Source organism: Theropithecus gelada, chromosome 11 (assembly GCF_003255815.1).
Source record: "Theropithecus gelada isolate Dixy chromosome 11, Tgel_1.0, whole genome shotgun sequence".
NCBI classification, from domain to species: domain Eukaryota; kingdom Metazoa; phylum Chordata; class Mammalia; order Primates; family Cercopithecidae; genus Theropithecus; species Theropithecus gelada.
This window is the reverse complement of record NC_037679.1, coordinates 12662760-12687471: the sequence shown is the minus strand read 5'-3', so window position 1 is coordinate 12687471 and position 24712 is coordinate 12662760. Positions and strand designations below refer to the sequence as shown.

Sequence of the window (24712 nt, the reverse complement as noted above, 5' to 3'; positions counted from 1 at the left end):
AAGAGGGAAACTCTGTGTCAAAACAAAACAAAACAAAAACTTACTGATTTTTTTTAGGATTCGTTAGAGCAGGTTCAGGGTTCTCTGATATATTTTCAGTCTGTTTGTTCACAAACCAGAGCCATTTGAAAGTTAGAGGCCACCTGCAAAGTGAGGAATTAGATTTGACACAGGGGAGCCTTTAAAAAACCAGAAATGAGCCTGAACAGCAGGGCCAGGAGAAGTTTGTTTGAGCCTCATATCAAAGGTCTGAAAGTCCCTCCTCTGCCCTAGCCATGCCCTTAGCTGCCCCCTCCTGTTCCACTTGAGTTGTGATTTTGGGTATGCCCTTATTAAAGTACTCTCTAAGCATAAAGGATGATATTACTTCTACTCACCCAGGGATGGAGGGAAAGTGGCTTTATCATTAGCCAACCAAAGCTGCCAGAGAACCTTTTAAAACTATTTTGAGAAGTAGTGGTAACTTTTCCAAACACTCTGATTCAGAAGAGGTTTTGTTTAAATTTTTTATAAAAATCGTGCTATTTCCATGGAAAGTCCCACTGTACTATTTTCAACTGATCAGGCTGGAAGCGGTGTGTTTTTTTTTTTTTTTTGTATTTTGTTTGTTTGTTTGTTTTGAGACAGAGTCTCACTCTGTTGCCCAGGCTGGAGTGCAGTGGCAGTAATCTCGGCTCACTGCAGCCTCCACCTCCTGGGTTCAAGGGATTCTCCTGCCTCGGCCTCCTGAGTAGCTGGGACTACAGGAGCCTGCCACCATGCCCACCTAATTTTTGTATTTTTTGTAGAGACGCAGTTTCACCATGTTGGCCAGGCTGGTCTCAAACACCTGACGTCAAGTGATACACCCGTCTCAGCCTCCCAAAGTACTGGGATTATAGGCGTGAGCCACTGCGCCCGGCCAAGAAGGGGTGATTTTAACCCCAGGTCTCACTCCTTAAAGTATCATTTAAACATTGTTCTCTATTTTTGTCATTCATTCTAGTGGTTTAGGGTATGAGATGAATCCCTGAAGTAGCATGCCAAGGAAAGCCATCGTAATAGAGTTAGGATCCGTGAACAAGATTCAGGTCTAAAGAAGCAGGATTGGGAGGGAGAAGCTCAAATGTAAAATTCAGGTTGCTTAAAAAGTTCCAATGGTGGCCGGGCGCGGTGGCTCAAGCCTGTAATCCCAGCACTTTGGGAGGCCGAGATGGGCGGATCACGAGGTCAGGAGATCGAGACCATCCTGGCGAACACCGTGAAACCCCATCTCTACTAAAAAATACAAAAAACTAGCCGGGCGAGGTGGCGGGCGCCTGTAGTCCCAGCTACTCGGGAGGCTGAGGCAGGAGAATGGCGTGAACCCGGGAGGCGGAGCTTGCAGTGAGCTGAGATCCGGCCACTGCACTCCAGCCTGGGCTACAGAGCGAGACTCCGTCTCAAAAAAAAAAAAAAAAAAAAAAAAAAGTTCCAATGGTTTACCAAGAGCCTTTCTCTTCCCAAGGGCAGAGGCACAGTGTTGAGGAGAGATTCGTGCAGCCCCTGTGGGCATATTTTGGCTGGCAAAACTAAATCCAAATATCCTGGTTTCGGGAACTTGCTCTGGGCCTAGGTCTCTGTGAAATTAGGTCTATTGTTTGCAGTTTCCTTCTCCAGCTCATGATCTTGCTGTCTTACTCCTCAGCCCCTAGATTTGCGTGGAATCCTTCAGAAGGTAACAGACCATTATTACCTCAGTGACCACTGAAAGACAAGGCACTATTTCTTACTTGGTAGCTTTAGTCAGCAAACTCAACCATCTGATCCTCAGTTTCTTCTCATCAGATTTTAACATCCATCTGCTTTTTCTGCTCACTTCAGACCTAGCTAGCAGGGAGTAAGTTTACAAAAGAAAACATTGCTTAACTATACTTAGTTTTCAAATCTAGAGGTTTCACAAAACTGTGTCACCTGTGTGGGTAGTTTGGTTTGGTTGGAGGTAAACGAGGTAAAACTAGCACTGAGAGAAAAGTGGGTACATGGATAGTCACACAACAAAACGCTGTTCTGTCTTCCCCCTGCTGGCTTTGAGGCAACACAACACAGACACCCTCTGGTGGCCTAGCACCAGCCTTCACCTACTAGAGTTCCATTAAAGCAAATTTGCCCTAACACAAAGACTCTATCTCCAAATCAAAAAGTACAAATGCATTATCTATATACTATTTAATATCAAGTTTTAATTTCAGATCAAAACTAAAACAGTTTCCTTTTCTTTCATGTCTACAGATCAAACTCCTACTCCAACTAGATTCCTGAAGAACTGTGAGGAGGTGGGACTCTTCAATGAACTAGCTAGCTCCTTTGAACATGAATTCAAGAAAGCTGCAGATGAGGATGAGAAAAAGGCAAGAAGCAGGACTGTTGCCAAAAAACTGGTGGTATTCAGACCTAGGCTATTTTCATTGTGCTTTGGGATAATGTTCTTAATTGGTTAAAACACAAAATCATGGGCTTAGTAGAGTAAAACCAGATAGTAGTCACTAATCCCAGTCAGCCATTCAGGTCTTTAGGAGTTCCAGATGATGGATCAGCACAAGTCTGTTGTCACCGAAAATGAGTCCTCTTGTTCTTCCAGAGGAGTATTAGTTTAATAATCTGTTTTTTAAAAAATATTTGTATTATAAATATGTTGAAGATGTTAAAAGGTGATAAATTACTCAGATTTTGTTAGATAACATATTCGTTGCCAAATCCCACTCTTTCCTGAGCTGATCAGACTTCTCAGCTGCACTGTTTTTTTGAATCAGCAAGTCAATAAACATTTATCAAATTTCCACTCTTCTTTGTTTCAGTATATGTGGTTTTTGCGTTTAAGTAGCTTTCTACTATTATTCAAAGTATTAAAGATAAGGATGTTCTCACTGTCTTTCAAAGGAGATCAACCAGGACGGTGAAAGAACTAGAAACTATGTCACTTCAGGAACTTTTTTTTTTTTTTTTTTTTTTTTTTGAGACGGAGTCTCGCTCTGTCGCCCAGGCTGGAATGCAGTGGCGGGATCTCAGCTCACTGCAAGCTCCGCCTCCCGGGTTCACGCCATTCTCCTGCCTCAGCCTCCAGAGTAGCTGGGACTACAGGCGCCCGCCACCTCGCCCGGCTAGTTTTTTGTATTTTTTAGTAGAGACGGGGTTTCACCGGGTTAGCCAGGATGGTCTCGATCTCCTGACCTTGTGATCCGCCCGTCTCGGCCTCCCAAAGTGCTGGGATTACAGGCTTGAGCCACCGCGCCCGGCCTACTTCAGGAACTTTTAAAGAAATCGAGTGGCCAAGTACATTGGCTCATGCCTGTAATCCCAGCACTTTGGGAGGCCAGAGTTTCAGGAGTTCAAGACCAGCCTTGGCAATAGCAGGACCTCCATGTTTACAAAAACAGTTTTAAAGATTCATCAGGCATGGTGGTGCATGCCTGTAGTCCTAGCTACTTGGGAGACTGAAGCAGGAAGACTGCTTGAACCCAGGAGATCAAGGCTGCGGTGAGCTATGATTGCACTACTGTGCTCCAGCCTGGGTGACAGAGTGAGACCCTATGTGTGTGTGTGTGTGTGTGTGTGTGTGTGTGTGTGTGTGTGTATATATATATTTTTTTTTTTTTTGAGACAGACTCTTGCTTTGTTGCCCAGGCTGGAGTGCAGTGGCGCGATCTCAGCTCACTGCAAGCTCCACCTCCCAGGTTCACGCCATTCTCCTGCCTCAGCCTCTCGAGTAGCTGGGACTGTGGGAACCCACCACCACACCCAGATAATTTTTTTGTATTTTTAGTAGAGACGGGGTTTCACCGTATTAGCCAGGATGGTCTCAATCTCCTGACCTCATGATCTGCCCACCTTGGCCTCCCAAAGGGCTGGGATTACAGGTGTGAGCCACTGCGCCTGGTCTGGAGACCCTATCTCTTAAAAAAAAAAAAATGGGCCAGCGCAGTGGCTCATGGCCGTAATCCCAGCACTTTGGGAGACTAAGGCAAGCGGATCACAAGGTCAGGAGTTCAAGACCAGCCTGACCAACATGGTGAAACCCCGTCTCTACTAAAAATACAAAATTTATCCAGGCATGGTGGCACACGCCTGTAATCACAGCTACTCAGGGGGCTGAGACAGGAGAATTGCTTGAACCCGGGAGGCGGAGGTTGCAGTGAGTCGAGATCGTGCCACTGCACTCCAGCCTGGGCGACAGAGTGAGACTTTGTCTCAAAAACAAAGAAAGAAAGAAATTGAGGAAATTTTGGTTGGAAAAGAGATTTAGTGTGAACAAATTGCAGTCTTCAAGAGTATTCATTAAAAGAGGGATTACATTTATTCCATGTGGCCCAAAGGTAGAAGTAGGACCACTAGGTGGAAGCTCTCACAAAACATGTTCAATTATATGTAGGCCACTTAGTAGAGATATTGTACAGGGGATTAAAATGCTGGAATCCCTTCTAATCCTGAGGCACTATGATTCTCTGATTTTAGCCTTTATATAGTCCAGATCCCTAGAGAATCCCTTAGTTTGGAAGACCAGAGGAAATACTCGAAGAAGCAGAGTTGAAGGGAGATAGTTCCCATGGAATAAGGGGCTTGGAGGAAAAAGAAAAATGCAAAGATCAAATTTTACTTTAGAATTAGAATTCTAGGTTATTGGTCACTATTTTATTTTATTTTTTTGAGACGGAGTCTTGCTCTGTTGCCCAGGCTGGAGTGCAGTGGCGTGATCTCGGCTTACTGCAAGCTCCACCTCCTGGGTTCATGCCATTCTCCTGCCTCAGACTCCCGAGTAGCTGGGACTACAGGCGCCCGCCACCACGCCCAGCTAATTTTTTGTATTTTCAGTAGAGACGGGGTTTCACCGTGTTAGCCAGGATGGTCTCGATCTCCTGACCTCGTGATCCGCCCGCCTCGGCCTCCCAAAGTGCTGGGATTATAGGCGTGAGCCACCGCGCCCGGCGATCACTATTTTTAAAATCAAGTCTGTGTTCCTGATTTTCTGGAATCATAAAAGATTCCAATATCTCTATCCCAAAACATATATATAAACACATTAACCTCACAATTGCATGGTATAGTGAGGCATGGGATCCTATCAGAATATAGAATAGCTGGAGCCGCTTTTATTTTTCCCTGTATTTAAGAAGAAGTTCCCCGGGAGCTCTTTCCTTCTAAGAGGGCATAACAGGTAAATCTAGATAGTTACACATGACTTTTCCATCCAGTTTAAGTGGTAAGAAAGCAAGATAGTGTCTTTATCACTGGAGTTATTTCCAAGTTCCATGGATTTCTATGAGTTTCTTTTTATGCTGTCTCCCTCAAACTAACAGAAAGTGGGCTGCACGAGGCATGGTGGTTCATACCTGTGATCCCAGTGCTTAGGGAGGCCACAACGAGAGGATTGCTGGAACTCAGGAGTTCGACACCAGCCTGGGCAGCATGGTGAGACCTATCTCTACAAAAAATTTAAAAACCAGCTGAGTGTGGTAGCACACGCCTATGATCCCGGCTACTTGGGAGGCTGAGCCTAGGAGGTCAAGGCTGCAGTTAGCCATGATTGAACCACTGCACTCCAGCCCGGGCAGTGAAACAACACCCTGTCTTTATTTTATTTTATTTTATTTTATTTTTTTATTTTTTGAAACAGAGTCTCCCTCTGTTACCCCAGCTGGAGTGCAGTGGCGCAGTCTCGGCTCTGCAACTTCCACCTCACAGGTTCAAGCGATTCTCCTGCCTCAGCCTCCCAAGTACCTGGGATTACAGATGCATGCCACTACGCCTGGCTAATTTTTTTGTATTTTTAGTAGAGTCGGGATTTTGCCATGTTGCCCAGGCTGGTCTCCAACTCCTGAGCTCAAGCAATCTGTCCACCTCAGCCTCCTAAAGTGCTGGGATTACAGGCATGAGCCACCGCGCCTGGCCCAGACCGTGTCTTTAAATAAATTAATACAGCGGGGAAACTCAGTAGCATATATTTGTAGTTCTACTTTTTCTTTCTTTTTTTCTTCTTTTTGAGACGGAGTCTGCCTCTGTCATCCAGGGGGAGTGCAGTGGCGCAATCGTGATGGCTCACTGCAACCTCCGCCTCCTGAGTTCAAGTGATTATCCTGCCTCGGCCTCCTAAGTAGCTGGGACTACAGGTCCGTGCCACCATACCTGGCTAATTTTTGTATTTTTAGTAGAGACAGGGTTTCACCATGTTGGCCTGGCTGGTCTTGAACTCTTGACCTCATGATCCACCCACCTCAGCCTCCCAAAGTGCTGGGATTACAAGCATGAGCCACTGCGCCCGGCCTCTTTTTTCTCTTTTTTTTTTTTTGAGACAGAGCCTCACTCTGTTGCCCAGGTTAGAGTGCAGTGGTGCTTGCAACCTCAAACTCCCAGGCTCAAATGATCCTCCCACCTCAGTCCCTGGAGTAACTGGGACTACAGGCACCACCACACCCAGCTAATTTTTGTATTTATTTTTAGAGACAAGGTTTTGCATTGTTGCCCACACTGGTCTTGAATTCCAGGGCTCAAGAGATCCACCAGTCTCAGCTTCCTAAGGTGCTGAGATCACAAGCGTGAGCCACCATACCTGGTCCTGTAGTTCTACTTTCAAATGGCAGAAGTAGCCACAGTCTTCTCATCATTCTTTTTCATTCATTCATTGACAGGATCTTGCTCCGTCTCCTAGGCTAGAGTGCAGTGGTAGAATCATGGCTCACTGCAGCCTCCACCTCTTGAGTTTAAGCAGTTCTTTCACCTCAGCCTCCCAAGTAGGTGGGACTACAGGCACATACCACCATGCCTGACTAATTTATTTTCATAGAAACAGGGTCTCACTATGTTGCCCAGGCTGGTCTCAAAGTCCTGGGCTCAAGCTATCCTCGCACCTCGAATTCCCAAAGTGCTAAGATTACAGGTATGAGCCACCACACCTGGCAAGAGGGTTTTGCTATGTTGCCCAGGCTGATCTAGAATTTCTGGCCTCAGGTGATCCTCCCACCTTGACCTCCCAAAGTGTTGAGATTACAGGCATGAGCCACCACGCTTGGCCTATGAGGGATTTTATACCCAATTTATTATAGGCAAATTCAAGAAAATTAGCATCCCATAAAAAGCTTCAAGTCTTTTTCATTGCCATTTTAGCTCAGTTGACACTTCCGGGAGACTAGTTCATAGTTAGTCAGCCCTTTCCTCACTGGGCATTCCTTGGTGTTTCCTCCTGCCTGTACAGGAGTGGTCTTTACTTCCCCTTAATGAGAAGTACAGGCTTAGTGGAAGAGTCTCCAGAAGCGGAACTTTCCTGAACCACAGCTTTGCTAGGAGATGCCCTAGAGGATTTCAAATCTATGGTTGTATTTACTTAGAGCCTTCTCCTTCCCACTAATCTCTGACTTAAGAGATCTCAGAATTAGCTAAATTGGACCTGACATCTTAGCAATCTAGAAAAAATGAGGCAGAAATGAAGCCACCTTTGCTGTTGCTCACCCTCCTCAGACTGGGGAAAAAGAACCACTACTACCTTCTCTAATGTAGTAGATACCACATTGTCTTTAATTTACTCAGCTAGCTATCAAGAAGGTTTCTGAGGGTTAAGGTAGCAAGGGAAGATCTTGAAACAAGCAGTTGCTTCACCAAGGAGCCTGGGATATGGAATAGATAGAACAAAGGATCCACTTTGTTATGAAACTGAACTGCAATGCCAATGCTCCTGTCTTGGTACAGTGTCAAGGCCGTTATCTCAGATGGTTTATTGTTCCCTACAAGGCCATTTACAGCTCCACAGTTCTGTGAGGTGATTGCATCACTGCCAGGAAAGTGCTCTCTTTCCTTTCTGGTTTTCTCCAGTCTTGCTCCTAAGACTCATTTATTTCACCAATCAGATGATCAGCCTTTCTTTTCTTTGTTACCCCAAAACCCTTATCTGCCTGATACATCCAGTAGCAGAGTTTGGGATGAGATCACCATCAAGCATGGTGAGTTTCCCCGAAAATACCTTTCCTATCTGGTTTGCAGTACTCGAATAGCCAGTTTGTCTTTGTTTGCCTTTGATAATTGGGTAATCTAGTCATCCTTGTTGGCAGAGAAAGTGTTCACAGCTCTCCAGTGGCCAGCAGATTCAGGAATCATTTTGATTTCCTGAAAAATATTATAATATTTGCATGGATTTAAATGACATCTTTTTTTTCAGGTCTTTATAAATATTTGCTTACCATTGGTGAAGCAGGTATTATCTTCATCTTATAGTTGGGGAAACAGAAGCCCTGAGAATTACCAACAAAATGATTTGGCCAGAATTGTACATAAAACATAAGGGGCCCACATTTCTTGGCCAGGCGTGGTAGCTCACACCTGTAATCCCAGCTACTCGGGAGGCTGAGGTGGGAGAATCGCTTGAACTCGGGAGGTGGAGGTTGCAGTGAGCTAAGATCATGCCCATTACACTCTAGCCTGGGCAACAAGATTGAAACTACAGGCCAGGCATGGTGGCTCACGCTTGTAATCCCAGCACTTTGGGAGGCCGAGGCGGGCGGATCACTTGAGGTTGGGAGTTCGAGACCAGCCTGACCATCGTGGAAAAACCCCACCTCTACTAAAAATACAAAATTAGCCGGGCATGGTGGCATGGCTGTAATCCCGGCTGCTGGGGAGGCTGAGGCAGGAGAATCGCTTGAACCCAGGAGGTGGAGGTTGTGGTGAGCTGAGATTGTGCCATTGCACTCCAGCCTGGACAACAAGAGCAAAACTCCATCTCAAAAAAAAAAAAAAAAAGATCGAAACTACGCCTCAAAAAACAAAACAAAACAAACATAAGGGGCCCACATTTATTTGACATGCAGTTCAGTGCTTTGAACAAGAGCTGAACTTCTTAGAAGCATATTCCCTTATCTTAGAAATGGGAAGGTATAGATTCAACCTGAAAGGAATCACAGGGTTAAACTCTGTTCATTTTTCTTTCACAACAGGCTGCTGCTGGGCCCCTTGACATGTCTCTACCTTCCACACCAGACATCAAAATCAAAGAAGAAGAGCCCGTGGAGGTAGACTCATCCCCACCTGATAGCCCTTCCTCTAGTCCCTGTTCCCCACCACTGAAGGAGAAGGTAAATTCTGTACCAAGGGTCATCTCAAATGTTAATTGATAAAGCTTTGATTCATTAATTATATAAATAGTGTGTCCTAACTACTCAGGAGACCAAGATGGTAGAATCACTTGAGCTCAGAAATTCAAGACCAGCCTGGGCAACATGGAGAAAGAAACCCCATCTCCACTTAAAATCCGTAAATTACCTGGGGGTGGTGGAACATGCCTGTAGTTCCAGCTACTCGAGAGGATGAGGTGGGAGGATCACTTAAGCACTGGAAGTCAAGGCTGCAGTGAGCTGTGATTGCTCCACTGCACCCCAGCCTGGGCAACAGAGTGAGACTGTCTCAAGAAAAAAAAAAGTATGTGTTATAGGAGGACTGATTGTATTTAAAGGAATGATATTTAGAAGATTTCTGTAAATTATACCTATTCTTTTTCCCAGCAATTCCATTTATAAGTCTATATAGAAGAGAAATTAGTGCATATGTCTACCAAAAGAAGTATGTTAGAATGTTCATAGCAATTGTATTCTTTTTTATTTATTTTATTTTATTTATTTATTTTTTATTTTTTTGAGACAGAGTCTTGCTCTGTCGCCCAGGCTGGAGTACAATGGCCTGATCTTGGCTCACTGCAACCTCTGCCTCCTAGGTTTGAGCGATTCTCCTGCCTTAGCCTCCCAAGTAGCTGGGACTACAGTTGCATGCCACCACGCCCAGCGAATTTTGTACTTTTAGTAGAGATGGGGTTTCACCACGTTTGTCTTGAACTCCTGACCTCGGGTGATCTGCCCGCCTCGGCCTCCCAAAGTGCTGGGGTTATAGGCATGAGCCACCGTGTTCTGGCCAGCAATTATATTCTTCATAGCCAAAAATCAGCTGGGCACGGTGGCTCATGCCTGTAATCCCAGCACTTTGGGAGGCTGAGGCGGTGGAATCACTTGAGGCCAGGAGTTCGAGACCAGCCTGGCCAACATGGTGAAACCCCGTCTCTACCAAAAATACAAAAATTAGCTAGGTGTGGTGGCGTGTGCCTGTAATCCCAGCTATTCGGGAGGCTGAGATAGGAGAGTTGCTTGAACCCAGGAGGCCGAGGTTTCAGTGAGCCAAGATTGTGCCATTGCACTCCAGCCTGAGTGACAGAGCGAGAGTCTGTCTCAAAAAAAAAAAAAAAGTAAACTGATAATTACACAGCAATGTGAGTGAATCCCACAAACATATCCAACAACAACAAAAAAAGTCATACACAAAAGTACATACTGTATAATTCAAGAAGAGGCAAAACTGTTTGACGATGATAGAACTCAGGATAGAGTTTACCTCCTGTGAAGGAATGATGTGGATTGGAAAGGGACATAGAACTTTATGGGGTGCTGGAAATGGTCTGTATCCTGATTTTACATCTGTAATAAGTCATCTTGTTTTGTTTTTTTTTTTTTCTTTTGAGACATAGTCTCGCTCTGATGCCCAGGCTGGAATGCAATGGTGCAATCTCAGCTCACTGCAATGTCTGCCTCCCAGACTCAAGCAATTCTCTGGCTTCAGCCTCCCAAAGTGCTGGGATTACAGATAGGAGCACCGCACCCAGCCTAAAAGTCATTTTGTTGTTATGACTTTAATGCACATCACTGTATGTTATACTTCAATTAATAAGTGAGAAAGAAAAATTCACATAATTCATAAATGACATCAAACAGTTTAGAAAAAAATGTCATCCTAGAGGGAAGTGATTTAAAGAAAGTATCTACTAGGAGTCTTATTATTCTTTTTAAAGGAAGTACTTTCATGAAGTACTATTTCTAATACATTTATTGAAATATAGTACATGTACAGAAAAGTATATAAATTGTAATTATATAACTTACTGAATTTTCACAAAGTCAATAGCCTGTATAACCAGCACCTAGATCAAAAATATTTTATTAGAACCTCAGAAGCCCCCTCATGCTTCCTCCTCCTTTCAATCTCTGCTGCTCTGCCAGTGGCTATTAATTTTAACATCCACTATGGATAGAGCGTCTATACCTCATGTTACTTCCCTCCAAATTTGGCTTGATAACTTCACAAATCTGTCTTCTCATAAACATTACAACCATCCCATCTCCTCCCCTTTTCTTTTATTTTTTTTTTTTTTGTTTTTGAGACGGAATCTCTCTCTGTCGCCAGGCTGGAATGCAATGGCACCATCTCAGCTCACTGCAACCTCCTCCGCCTCTCTCCTCCCTTTTTCATCAGCAACAAAGTCCTAGAGACTGTCTGGAGATGCTCTCAAGGCCATTATGACCACTGGCAGTCTGAGATCTTAAGAAGTTAACAGTGAGGCCGGGCACGGTGGCTCACGCCTGTAATCCCAGCACTTTGGTAGGCCGAGGCAGGTGAATCACGAGGCCAGGAGTTCAAGACCAGCCTGGCCAAGATGGTGAAACCCCATCTCTACTGAAAATGCAAAAATTAGCTGGGCGTAGTGGTGGGTGCTTATAATCCCAGCTACTCGGGAGGCTGAGGCAGGAGAATCACTTGAACCCGGGAGGCGGAGGTTGCAGTGAGCCAAGATCGTGCCACTGCACTCCAGCTTGGGCGACAAAGCGAGACTCTATCTCAAAAAAAAAAAAAAAAAAAAAAGTTAAAGAAGTTAACAATGAGAGCAGTTTGTTTTATTACAGTATGATCATTATCCAAACTTCTATAGCCCTTTTTTAAGAGGTGTATTGGAGATATTGGGTTGCCTCATCACCAGTATACCTGCCTTTTCCCATTGAAGTTCAGAGGACACTTGGCATCGAGTTTGGAATGAGAATATCTAGATTGTGAAAAATTGTAACAGTCTCTAGAATTTATATGGTACTACAGTGCTGCTTCAAAGATTTCAAGTGATATTCCGACTGTCATCTTATTTATGTAGCCATTGTCTCTGAAGGGGGAGATGGCCAAGAGATCTTAATACAGCATTCCTCCTGAATGGATGAGTGAGTTATGGGTCCCTGATCCTGATGGAATCAGGTCATGATTTAATGAGTGGCCCTAATGCTCTTTCCAATAAATTTGTACTAGATGTTACCATCTATATATTTCCCTATAAGCACACCTTAAAGCATTTTGTGATCTGTTGGTTTCTTCTCTCCAGGAGGTTGCCCCAAAGCCTGTTCTGATATCTACCCCTACACCCACCATTGTACGTCCTGGCTCCCTGCCTCTCCACTTGGGCTATGATCCACTTCATCCAACCCTTCCCTCCCCAACCTCTGTCATCACACAGGCTCCACCATCCAACAGGCAAATGGGGTAAGTACAGAGAGCAGGGAGAAATAGTGAAGGCTGCATTTCTTTCCATTACATGAAACTATTTGATAAAACTGAGACAGTTTTTCAGTACTCAAGGAAAATAAGTCACTGAGATTATCTCTCAAAATAAAATTTTTCCCCGTAAACAGAATCTTCTTTACCTTTTTAATAGACAAGCAAAATATTTATTTGGGGGTAATACTTTCTTAATTTAAGGGTAATACTTCTTTAATCTAAAAAGAGGAGCTCTTAAAACATTAGAAGTTCATTATGGTATGGAAACCACACCCTATAGAAGTCTGTTGGGGTACTGCTGAATGAAACACTGAAACCCATTAAGTCTCCTCAGTTCCAGTTAGGGTTCTTGGTCTTTGCCATCTCTAATTTTATTTGTCTGTGTGTTTTCACTCCTGGCACGGTACCCATGGGTTAAGAGGCTGTTGTCAGGATTCAGATTCTTAGAGCTTATTGTTCTCTGGACCCAGTAGGAAAAATAAAAAGAGACAGCTTCTTTTTGGGGCAGGGTAGAGCAAGCCATGGAAAGGAACAAGAGAAACATTCAGATTTGGCCATCATGTGACCTAATCAGTTTTGCAAAATGACAACTTTGATCCAACTCCCCCTTTCCCAAGGCTAGCCAGTGGTAGGGATGTTTAATTGTTCTAAACCCTTTAATAGGATTAGCTTTCTACTATTTGAGTTTGCTTAATTTGCAAAGTATAAAGATGTTGCCATTTTTCTCCATCTATAAGGTAAGTTGAATAGGATTCCCTGCCTTCCCACATGAGGGTGTCAAGATTTTTACCATGCTGCCTTATACCTTCGCTAACTAGAGAAGACTGGAAAATCTTCTGTAATTATAGGAGGTAGATCCATGGACAAAAGGTCTATGTTATGAGCATTTCACTTCATGTCTCCTCTAGGTCTCCCACTGGCTCCCTCCCTCTTGTCATGCATCTTGCTAATGGACAGACCATGCCTGTGCTGCCAGGGCCTCCAGTACAGATGCCGTCTGTTATATCGGTGAGCTCTGTAGTTGGGGCAGCCAACCCTACCAACATGGTAATCCTTCCCTTCCACCTGAATGATCATAAAACACACATAAGCCCCAGGGAAATGTGGGCTCTGATCTATATTAGTTGAGCATGGCAGCCTGCCTAAACTCTTCGCTAACCTCTGCCAATCCAGCACTATGGAACACTAGATAAAGACTCATCTGGACAATTGGCTCCTAGTCTAGGAATTGATCTTGCCAGCCCACTGATTAGTTGCTTTCACTTGGCACGTAGCACCTCCCAAATTGCCCAACATTTTCCTCAAGATAACAGCCCCAACCCTTCCCACAGAAATTCTCCCAACACTGAAGGATTAAATTCCCTACTCTGTAGTGCTCCATGGAGCACCATGGTGCTCCATGGGGAAAGGTATTTCCCAGGCTGTCCCTGCATGCCCTATGGGCACATTGCACACAACAGGCCCTGATGTGCCAACCTCAAAAGCACTTCATTTTAGGGAAACTGTTGCCCCACTGATAGTATTATGTTCCCTTCTGGGGTTTTTTTTTCCCCTTCTCTCGATCCAGCTGGCCAGACCTGTGTCCATGGTGCCCAACATTCCTGGTATCCCTGGCCCACCAGTTAACAGCAGTGGCTCCATTTCTCCCTCTGGCCACCCTATACCATCAGAAGCCAAGATGGTGAGTACATCTCAGCCTAGGGCAATGTTGGCCTTTCTGAAAGAAGTGAGTGATATCAGCCTAGGTCTTTCAAGTGAGCCAAGCAAAGGAACCTTCTGGGACTTGCAAAGCTAAGGACTCCCTGCTGTGGGGTCTGGAAAAGAAAAGACTCTGATTCATAGCTCCCATCTCCTCTCCTCACCTTTAGAGCCTGGTACATAGACCATGGCAGTGAAAAGAGGCAGCACAGATTGTTTGGAATGGAACACTTGCCGTTTTAGTTTTAGGGGTGACAGATGGAGGGTGGGTGAGTGGGCAGGGGAGCTGGCCAAGAGGTGAATAGCTGCGTAACCAGCATTTGGCCAGGCTCCAGAGGAGAGCTTTCATCTGGACACTATTGTTTTAACAACCCCCAGCCCCCAACTGTGCCCAGGATGATAGCCAGGGAACAGAGTAGGCATTTTAGGGATCCAGGTGCACATTTTCTCTGCCTGTCATTTTCTCTTAATTCCTCTGTTAAGGGAGAACTAGAGTGGAAATTTTAGCTATCTATAAGGTCAGTAATAAAATCTAAGGCCACTCTTCTCATCCTAGATAGAATCTCATCCTTAACAAGCGTTTTTTCTTATCTTTGCCTGCAGAGACTGAAAGCCACCCTAACTCACCAAGTCTCCTCAATCAATGGTGGTTGTGGAATGGTGGTGGGTACTGCCAGCACCATGGTGACAGCCCGCCCAGAGCAGAGCCAGATCCTCATCCAGCACCCTGATGCCCCATCCCCTGCCCAGCCACAGGTCAGTGGCTCTTACTCTTTATGTCATATCTTTATGACGTATCTTTATGTCATATCGTTTTTCAGGGAGCAGAAAATTAGAGAAGAATGGACTTCAGCTTTCTGGGTTTCTTCCTGCTTGCTTTGGTTCTTGATGGCAGTTTGACTACAGCAAAACGTACCATTCTTTTTATTATTTATTTATTTTTATTTTAACTGAGACCATCATTTAATAGCAAAAACACACCATTCTTTATTCACCCTTGTGTTAGACTTTCATACAAACAGACTGAGTAATGTAGAACTGTTGCGGCAGCAGCCTCGCTTTTTTTTTTTTTTTTTGAGACGGAGACTGGCTCTGTCTCCCAGGCTGGAGTGCAGTGGCACGATCTCGGCTCACTGCAAGCTCCACCTCCCGGGTTCACGCCATTCCCCTGCCTCAGCCTCCCGAGTAGCTGGGACTACAGGTGCCCGCCATGACGTCTGGCTAATTCTTTTTTGTATTTTTAGTAGAGCGGAGTTTCACCGTGTTAGCCAGGATGGTCTCGATCTCCTGACCTCGTGATCCGCCCACCTTGGCCTCCCAAAGTGCTGGGATTTCAGGCGTGAGCCCCTGCACCCAGCCGCTTTTTTTTTTTTTTTTTTTTTTGAGACAGGGTTTTGCTCTTGTTGCCTAGGCTGGAGTGCAGTGGCGCAATCTCAGTTCACTGCAACCTCTGGCTCCCAGGTTCAAGGGATTCTCCTGCCTCAGCCTCCTGAGTAGCCGGGATTACAAGCACCCACCACCATGCCCGGCTAATTTTTTGTATTTTTAGTGGAGTCAGGGTTTCACCATGTTGGCCAGGCCGATCTCGAACTCCTGACCTGAGGTGATCCACCTGCCTCAGCCTCCCAGAGTGCTGGGATTCCAGGTGTGAGCCACCATGCCCAGCCCCATTTTTTCCATATGTGAGTCATGGTTTAGTGTATCTGCAGAATCCTCTAAAATAAGACACAGACTTACTTCAAGCCACACACTAAACAAAAGAGGCTCCCCTAGTCTCTTTCCCATCTATTAAGTCTTTTTTTTTTTTTTTTTTTTTTTTTTTTGAGACGGAGTCTCGCTGTGTCGCCCAGGCTGGAGTGCAGTGGCCGGATCTCGGCTCACTACAAGCTCCGCCTCCCGGGTTTACGCCATTCTCCTGCCTCAGCCTCCCGAGTAGCTGTGACTACAGGTGCCCACCACCACACCGGGCTAATTTTTTGTATTTTTAGTAGAGACGGGGTTTCTCCGTGTTAGCCAGGATGATCTCGATCTCCTGACCTCGTGATCCGCCCGTCTCGGCCTCCCAAAGTGCTGGGATTACAGGCTTGAGCCACCGCGCCCAGCCTATTAAGTCTTAAAAAGTAGTAACTTACCTGATAAGATTTTACAACAAAAACCATAACAATTTATTAATGAAATGTGATGTTATAGTACAAAGATACCTCAATAAAAAATAGGCCAGGTGAAGTGGCTCACACCTGTAATCCCAGCACTTTGGGAGGCTGAGGCAGATGGATCTCCTGAGGTCAGGAGATCAAGACCAGCCTGGCCAACATGGCAAAACCCTGTCTCTACTAGATATACAAAAAATTAGCTGGGCATGGTGATGCGTGCCTGTAGTCCCAGCTACTCAGGAGGCTGAGGCAGGAGAATCGCTTGAACCTAGGAGGTGGAGGTTGCAGTGAGCTGAGATCGCTCCACTATGCTCCAGCCTGGACGATAGAGTGAGACTTTGTCTGGAAAGAAACAAACTAACGACAACAACAACAACAAAAAAAACGAGACACACACCAAAAAACACCTCATTACCAATTAAATCCCTTTTTATCACAGAGAAACTAAAATCCTAAAAAAGGCAGAGGGGGTCCCATTTAGTTACCCATTTCTCTTCTCAAGGAGGTCTCAGTTTTAACAAGATTCTTTGGAAACTGAATAGTCCTCAGTTTTCATATCATCTGCACTGGACAGGTGACAGCACCTGAGATTGGTTTCTAGAATTATACCCTTTGCCTGGCCCCTCTTTTCCTGATGTCACCACCTGCTTCATCAGTTACTGCCACATGTCCAAACATTTCATGGCCATATGCTACGGTAAAGCTTGGCCAACAACAAAAGCTTTCATTTGAGTTTTTCTGTTGGAAGCTAAGCCTGCCTACCCTCCTGTAACCCCACTGAAGCCAGTCCTGAAGATGGCAAAGCAGTAGCCCCCTTGCCTGAGTTGTGCTGCCTTCTCTCTTGGGGAAATGACATAGCTTCCTTTTTAGTGTTACTTGTTTGTTTTTTAAATTTTTATTATAAATAGGCCAGGCACGGTGGCTCACGCCTATAATCCCAGCACTTTGGGAGGCTGAGGTGGGCGGATCACAAGGTCAGGATTCGAGACCAGCCTGACCAACAAGGTGAAACCCATCTCTACTAAAAAAAATACAAAAATTAGCCAGGCCTGGTGGCGCACACCTGTAATCCCAGCTACTCAGGAGGCTGAGGCAGAAGAATCACTTGAGCCTGGGCGGTGGAGGCTGCAGTGAGCCAAGATCATGCCACTGCACTCCAACCTGGGCTACAGAGCAAGACTCCGTCTCAAAAAAAAAAAAAGAAAAAAAAAAAAAAAAATATATATATATATATATTATAAATAATAGTAGCGGGCTAGGCACGGTGGCTCACACCTGTAATCCCAGCACTTTGGGAGGCCAAGGTGGGTGGATCACCTGAGGTCAGGAGTTCTAAACCAGCCTGACCAACATGGGGAAACCTACCTCTACTAAAAATACAAAAAAAATTAGCCAGGCATGGTGGCACATGCCTGTAATCCCAGCTACTCAGGAGGCCAAGGCATGAGAATCACTTGAACCCAGGAGGTAGAGGTTGTGGTGAGCCCAGATCACACCACTGCACTCCAGCCTGGGCAACAAGAGCGAAACTCCATCTCAATAAATAAATAAATAAATAAATAAATAAATAAATAAATAAAAGTAGAAACAGGGTCTTATTATGTTGCCCAGGCTGGTCATGAGCTACTGTACCTGAAGCCAGTCCTGAATATGGTAACATGGACTGGCTTGGAACATTCCAGCTTCCTCTTTTTTTTTTTTTTTTTTTTTTTTTAATAATTTTAAAAGAGATGGAGTTTCACCATGTTGCCCAGGCTGGTCTCATACTCCTCAAGTAGTCCTCCTGCCTCAGCCTCCCAAAGTGCCAGGATTATAGGCCCTAGCCACCATGCTCAGCCCCAGTTTCCTTTTTAATCAACACTGATTCCTTTCCTTGTCATTCTTCCCCTCTTTCTCTTGGCCTAGTCTTTCACCTCCATTCCCTGCATGACTTACTGAATTGCCTATGACAGAATAGGAACCTTTCCTTTCCCCTGTCCTCCTAAAGAACTAATTTTTTCTTTTTTTTTTTAAGATGGAGTCTTGCTCTGTCGCCCAGGCTGAAGTGCAGTGGCACGATCTCAGCTCACCGCAACCTCCGCCTCCCTGGTTCAAGTGATTTTCCTGCCTCAGCCTCCCGAGTAGCTGGGATTACAGGCACCTGCCATCATGCCCTGCTAATTTTTGTATTTTCAGTAGAGATGGGGTTTCACCATGTTGGCCAGGCTGGTCTCGAACTCCTGACATCAGGTGATCCACCTGCCTTGGCCTCCCAAAGTGCTGAGATTACAGGCATGAGCCACTGCGCCTGGCCAATTTTTTGTATTTTAGTAGAGATGGGGTTTCACTGTGTCACCCAGGCTGGTCTCAAACTCTTGAACTCAGGCTATCCGCCCACCTTGGCCTCCCAAAGTGCTGGGATTACAGGCATGAGCTACTGTACCCGGCCATGAAGGACTAATCTTTACATATGCTCCAGTCAGTTAAAGATAAAGAAGAAGCCGAAATTCTCAGGAGAATTATTGTAAATTTCTTATACAAAGAGAAGCAGTGACCCAAGGCCTCTAGTTCATTAAATTGAGTTGGAAAGTTCTTCTCCATTTTTTTTATTTTGGGAGAGATAATATTAGTCTGAATTTTAAAAAATTATTTATTGGCCAGGCAGGTGGCTCACGCCTGTAATCCCAGCACTTTGGGAGGCTGAGGCGGGTGGATCACGAGGTCAGGAGATCGAGACCATCCTGGCTGACACAGTGAAACCCCGTCTCTACTAAAAATACAAGAAATGAGCCGGGCATGGTGGCAGGCGCCTGTAGTCCCAGCTACTCAGGAGACTGAGGCAGGAGAATAGCTTGAACCCGGGAGGTTGAGGTTACAGTGAGCACCACTGTACTCCAGCCTGAGCACCACTGCACTCCAGCCTGAGCGACACAGCAAGTCTCCATCTCAAAAAAAAAATCATTTCTTAATTATCTATATTAATAGAGAACATAATTCAGTATGGCCTAGAGTAGAGTACGAGATTCTTTTTTTTTTTTTTTGACAGAGTCTCACCCTGTCACTCTGGCTGGAGTGCAGTGGTGTGATCTTGGCTCACTGCAACCTCCATCCTGGTCTAAGCCATGCCTCAGCCTCCCAAGTAGCCGGGATTACAGGTGCGCACAACCACTCTCAGCTGATTTTTATATTTTTAATAGAGGTGGGATTTCACCATGTTGGCCAGGCTAGTCTTGAACTCATGGCCTCAAGTGACCACCTGCCTTGGCCTACCAAAGTGCTGGGATTACAGGCGTGAACCACCATGCCCAGCATCTTTTTTTTGTTTTTGAGTCAGGTTCTTGCTCTGTTGCACAGGCTGGAGTGCAATGAGACAATCATGGCTCACTTGCAGCCTCAATCTTCTGTGCTCAAATGATCCTCCCACTTCAGCCTCCTAAGAAGCTGGAATGACAGGAATGCATCACCATGCCCAGCTAATTTTATTTATTTGTAGAAATGGATCTCACTGTGTTGCCCAGGCTGGTCTCAAACTGCTGGGCTCCAGTGATCCTCCCAACCTCGGCCTCCCAAAGTTCTGGGATTACAGGCATAAGCCACTGCACCTGACCTCACATGTAACTTTTTTATTTTTTACTTTTTTTGAAATGGAGTCTTGCTCTGTTGCCCAGGCTGGAGTGCAGTGGCGCAGTCTCAGCTCACTGCAACTTCCACATCCCGGGTTCAAGCGATTCTCCTGCCTCAGCCCTCCCGAGTAGCTGGGATTACAGGCGCCTGCCACCACACCTGGCTAATTTTTGTATTTTTAGTAGAGACGGAGTTTTGCCATGTTGGCCAGGCTGGTCTCGAACTCCTGACCTCAGGTGATCCACCCGCCTCAGCCTCCCAAAGTATTGGGATTACAGTCATGAGCCACCGCATCTGGCCACATATAACTTTTGACTCCCCAAAAACTATACTAATAGTCTACTGTTGACCAGAAGCCATCCCAATAACGTACAGTTGTTTTAACACACATTTTGTATATGTATTATCTACTGTATTCCTACAATAAAGGATGCTAGAGAAAAGAAAATATTAAGAAAATCATAAGGAAGAGACAATATGTTTACTATTCATTAAAGCAGAAATGGAGTATCATACAAGTCATCATCCTCCTCATCATCTTCGCTTTGAGGAGGAGGAGGAGGAAGGCTTGGTCTTGCTGTCTTAGTGAAGGCAGAGGCAGAAGAGGTGGAGAAGTTGGAAGGGGGGCCGGAGAAACAGGCACACTTGATATAACTTTTTTTTTTTTGAGAAGGCATTTCACTCTTGTTACCCAGGCTGAAGTGCAATGGCTCGATCTTGGCTCACTGCAGCCTCCACCTCACAGGTTCAAGCAATTCTCCTGCCTGAGCCTCCCGAGTAGCTGGGATTACAGGCATGTGCCACCACACCTGGCTAATTTTGTATTTTTAGTAGAGATGGGGTTTCTCCATGTTGGTCAGGCTGGTCTCGAACTCCCGACCTCAAGTGATCCGCCTGCCTCGGCCCCCCAAAGTGCTGGGATTACAGGCATGAGCCACCGTGCCCAGCTGGTCGGTATAACTTATTTTTTTAAATCTGCATTTAAGTGGACCTTTGCAGCTCAAGCCTGTGTTCAAGGGTGAACTTTTTTCCACAGATGGTTGACCTTTCTACATTTAAAAAAATTTTTGGCTTCTGTTATAAAATTGGCCTTTCTTCTCCAAGTGCATTCCAACTAACAGAAAGGGATGATCTAAAAGTGCTTTAGTGACAAGGGACTTCAGCCTGAACTTTAAAAACAAAAGACAGTCCTGTATCACCAATTTGTAAGTGATTAAACATTTTTTGTTTGTAAACAAAAGTGGGGGGTTGTTCTTAAGGATGATTAATAACTGATTATAAATAAAAATAATATGCTTATCTGTATCTCCCCATAATAACTCACATGTCACTGGTAATGAAATGGATGAGAACATTTGTCTCCATTTCTGAAACCTGTAATAGTATGCAATTGTTTTTACATGTCACTTGTCCAAATCAGTGATTCTCAAACTTTTTTATTTCACAGTCTTCTAAAAGTTCCCCTAATATCCTCCCCCAATTCTGATTCCCCTGCCTATAAGATTCCCTTTTGTTTTGTTTTGTTTTGTTTTTTGAGATGGCGTTTCACTCTTGTTGCCCAGGCTGGAGTGCAATGGCATGATCTCAGCTCACTGCAACCTCTGCCTCCTGGGCTCAAGCAATTCTCCTGCCTCAGCCTCCGAAGTAGCTGGGATTACAGGCATACGCCACCACGCCCGGCTAATTTTGTATTTTTAGTAGAGATGAGGTTTCACCATGTTAGCCAGGCTGGTCTTGAATTCCTGACCTCAGGTAATCTGCCTGCCTCGGCCTCCCAAAGTGCTGGGATTACAGGCGTGAGCCAACCGTGCCAGTCAAGATTCCCTATTATTAAGAAACAAAAAATAACCGTAGTTTCATTTGTCTCTCTGTCTTAGAAATAATCAGAGTTTCCAAATGAACTGTAGTTTGTCTAAGTATGAGACTGAGAAGATTGGAAGGAAATAGGAGGCAAAATTGAGGACTCCTACATAAGAGAAGCTCGGGGACATAGTAATGAGACTTGCTGTGGTTACCAGAGGCTGGTACATCCTTTTACCAGGTCTTACTACTCTACCTAACATCAGGTGTGATTTGGAAAGGATTAATGTTCTCATCAGGTAACGTCTCTTCCTTCCTGGGCACCAGGTCTCACCAGCCCAGCCCACCCCTAGTACTGGGGGGCGACGGAGGCGCACAGTGGATGAAGATCCAGATGAGCGACGGCAGCGCTTTCTGGAGCGCAACCGGGCTGCGGCCTCCCGCTGCCGCCAAAAGCGAAAGCTTTGGGTATCCTCTCTAGAGAAGAAGGCCGAAGAACTCACTTCTCAGAACATTCAGCTGAGTGTGAGTGGATGCTTACTGGAATTGTTGAAAATCCAGAAAGTGGAATGGAATCAGAAAAAGTGGTACAATTTGATAAAAGATGGTAATTCTCTAATTAGGACAGATCTAGAAGTTGTTCCAGGAAGAATCTCTTAACAGTAAGAGTTGAAATCTCTTTCATAGGGATTGGTGAAGGCACTCATCATCTACCCCCAAATCTCCTGCTAGAGTCATCCATAAACGCGTTTGGATGAAGGAATTAGATTAAGCACCCCAGGGTGCTCTTTTAAATCATCTGTAGAATCTGACTGGGGTCATGAAAACCCAAAGGGAAATGTGTTTGCCCTAGATGATGCAGCTTAATAAAAGAAAAAAAGTGCTACAAGGACAAATAGAATAACTATAATCTATAATCCATACATTCTCTTGAATGTTATTTTTCCTTCTGATTAAAATATTTAATTTAAAAAGCAATATATAAATACATTTGTATTATAAAATATACACACAAATGTATAGAATAGAAGCAAAGTCTCTCTTTAATCTGCCTTTTCTAGTCCCGTTCTCTTTCCTGTAGATACATTTAATATGTACCTTCCAGATAGATTCATATTCATAAATATTTTTTATTTATAGTTTTTATGTAGGGCTGGAAGGGTTGTGTGCTTGTTTTTAAGATTAACAGGTTAACAGTATTTCCCGGAGATCTAGCCATGGGTGTGGGAGATCTACCTCATTCTTTTTAATAGCTGTATAGTAGTATATTCTGTAGTGTAGTGATGTTATAAGGTATGGATATTGATACTGCTCTAATTTTTTGCTAGAACAACGTTGCAGTGAACATTGCATGCACCTGAGTAAACAGTTCTGTTACGTAGATTCCTAGAAGTAGGCCTTCTTAGTCAAAGAGCATGTGTATTATTAATTTCAGTATAATCATATTTATCTTAAATAGGAGTAATTTTTCCATTATAAATCCTGACTTTTCACTGTCAGCAACTCCTGTCATTGAATTCATGACTATACTGGCCCTGGGCCCTGTGAAAACTTGCTGGATGAGGAGTCTTGTCCCAATTCAGGGGAGAAAATCGAGGCAATATTCTCTCCTTCCTTTGGGAACAGCCACTGAGGGTGCAAGAATAGAGGATGAATTTTCTTGATACTCTTTTCTTCCCTCCCTCCTCAGAATGAAGTCACATTACTACGCAATGAGGTGGCCCAGTTAAAACAGCTACTATTAGCTCATAAAGACTGCCCAGTCACTGCACTACAGAAAAAGACTCAAGGCTATTTAGGTGAGTGGCACACAACCTAAGTTCAGTCAGTCAGTAAACTGCATGTCCTGAGTGTCTCAACTGTTTATAATTTTGTAACTCCATTCTGAATGTTCTGGGGACCCCACACTGATGAGTGAGTAGCCCTTGTGGAGCAACCAGACCTAGAAAAAAATTGTTTTTGACAACAATATAGAGTTATCCTAATTATCTGTTATAGTTGGGGGTTAAAGGATAGCAGTATTTACTGGGTGCATATTTTGTGTTAGGCGTGCTACAGTGTTCCCAAATCTCTCATGAATTGGATATTACCTACATTTATATGTGAGAAAACTGCACTCAGATTAGGTCATTTAGCTGAAGTTACCAAGCTGGGAAAGTGGTGAAGCCAAGATTTACATCTATGTTTTTTTGCTTTGTTTTGTTTTGTTTTGTTTTGTTTGAGGCGGAGTCTTGCTCTGTCCCCCAGGCTGGAGTGCAGTGGCGCGCTCTCGGCTCACTGCAAGCTCCGCCTCTCAGGTTCACGCCATTCTCCTGCCTCAGTCTCCCCAGTAGCTGGGACTACAGGTGCCCGCCACCACACCCAGCTAATTTTTTGTATTTTTAGTAGAGACAGGGTTTCACCATGTTAGCCAGGATGGTCTCGATCTCCTGACCTCATGATCCGCCCACCTCAGCCTCTCAAAGTGCTGGGATTACAGGCGTGAGCCACATCGCCTGGCACATCTTTTTTTTTTTTTTTTTTTTTTTGAGACGGAGCCTTGTTGTGTCGCCCACGCTGGAGTGCAATGGCATGATCTCGGCTCACTGCCACCTCTGCCTCCCAGGTTCAAGCATTTCTGGAGTAGCTGGGACTACAAGCTCCAGCCACCATGCCTGGCTAATTTTTGTATTTTGAGTGGAGACAAGGTTTCACCATATTGGTCAGGCTGGTCTCGAACTCGACCTCAGGTGATCCACCTGCCTCGGCCTCCCAAAGTGCTGGGATTACAGGTGTGAGCCACCGTGTCTGGCACATCTAGGTATTTCTTACTCCAAAGATACTGTCTTGGCCTAGAAAAGACATAAATCACAGATGATACATTGGGATATAGGGTATATTTTATCTAATGATAGGCTGATGTTGGTTTCAGTTTGTAATGTACGAGCACACATAAAATACTGCTAGAAGGCAATGGCCACAGAGTTGTGCTCAGGACGTAAAATTCTGAAGTTAAAATTACTGTGAATAATTTGCTTATGGGCAATAAAAGCTAATAAATGCTAGTTTTCTTTTTGCAAATTAAATTCATAGAACTATTGCTATCAAATTTTGATATATTGAAT

General features: G+C 44.6%; 1 protein-coding gene across 4 annotated transcripts in view; it reads left to right on the top strand.

Annotated features, from left to right (window-relative positions):
- The window catches only part of ATF7 (activating transcription factor 7), a 120151-nt gene that overhangs the window by 85579 nt on the left and 9860 nt on the right, over nucleotides 1-24712 (top strand). For 2 of the 4 annotated variants that reach the window (XM_025402969.1, XM_025402970.1), the window contains one exon: nucleotides 2251-2805. In XM_025402969.1, coding sequence (XP_025258754.1) covers nucleotides 2251-2459 — 209 coding nt within the window. In that variant the 3' untranslated portion in view covers nucleotides 2460-2805. Of the gene's footprint in view, nucleotides 1-2250; nucleotides 2806-8936; nucleotides 9075-12181; nucleotides 12340-13262; nucleotides 13363-13921; nucleotides 14036-14655; nucleotides 14809-21935; nucleotides 22134-23298; nucleotides 23408-24712 lie in introns of those variants that run through there. The other 2 variants (XM_025402968.1, XM_025402967.1) reach the window with 2 other exon arrangements.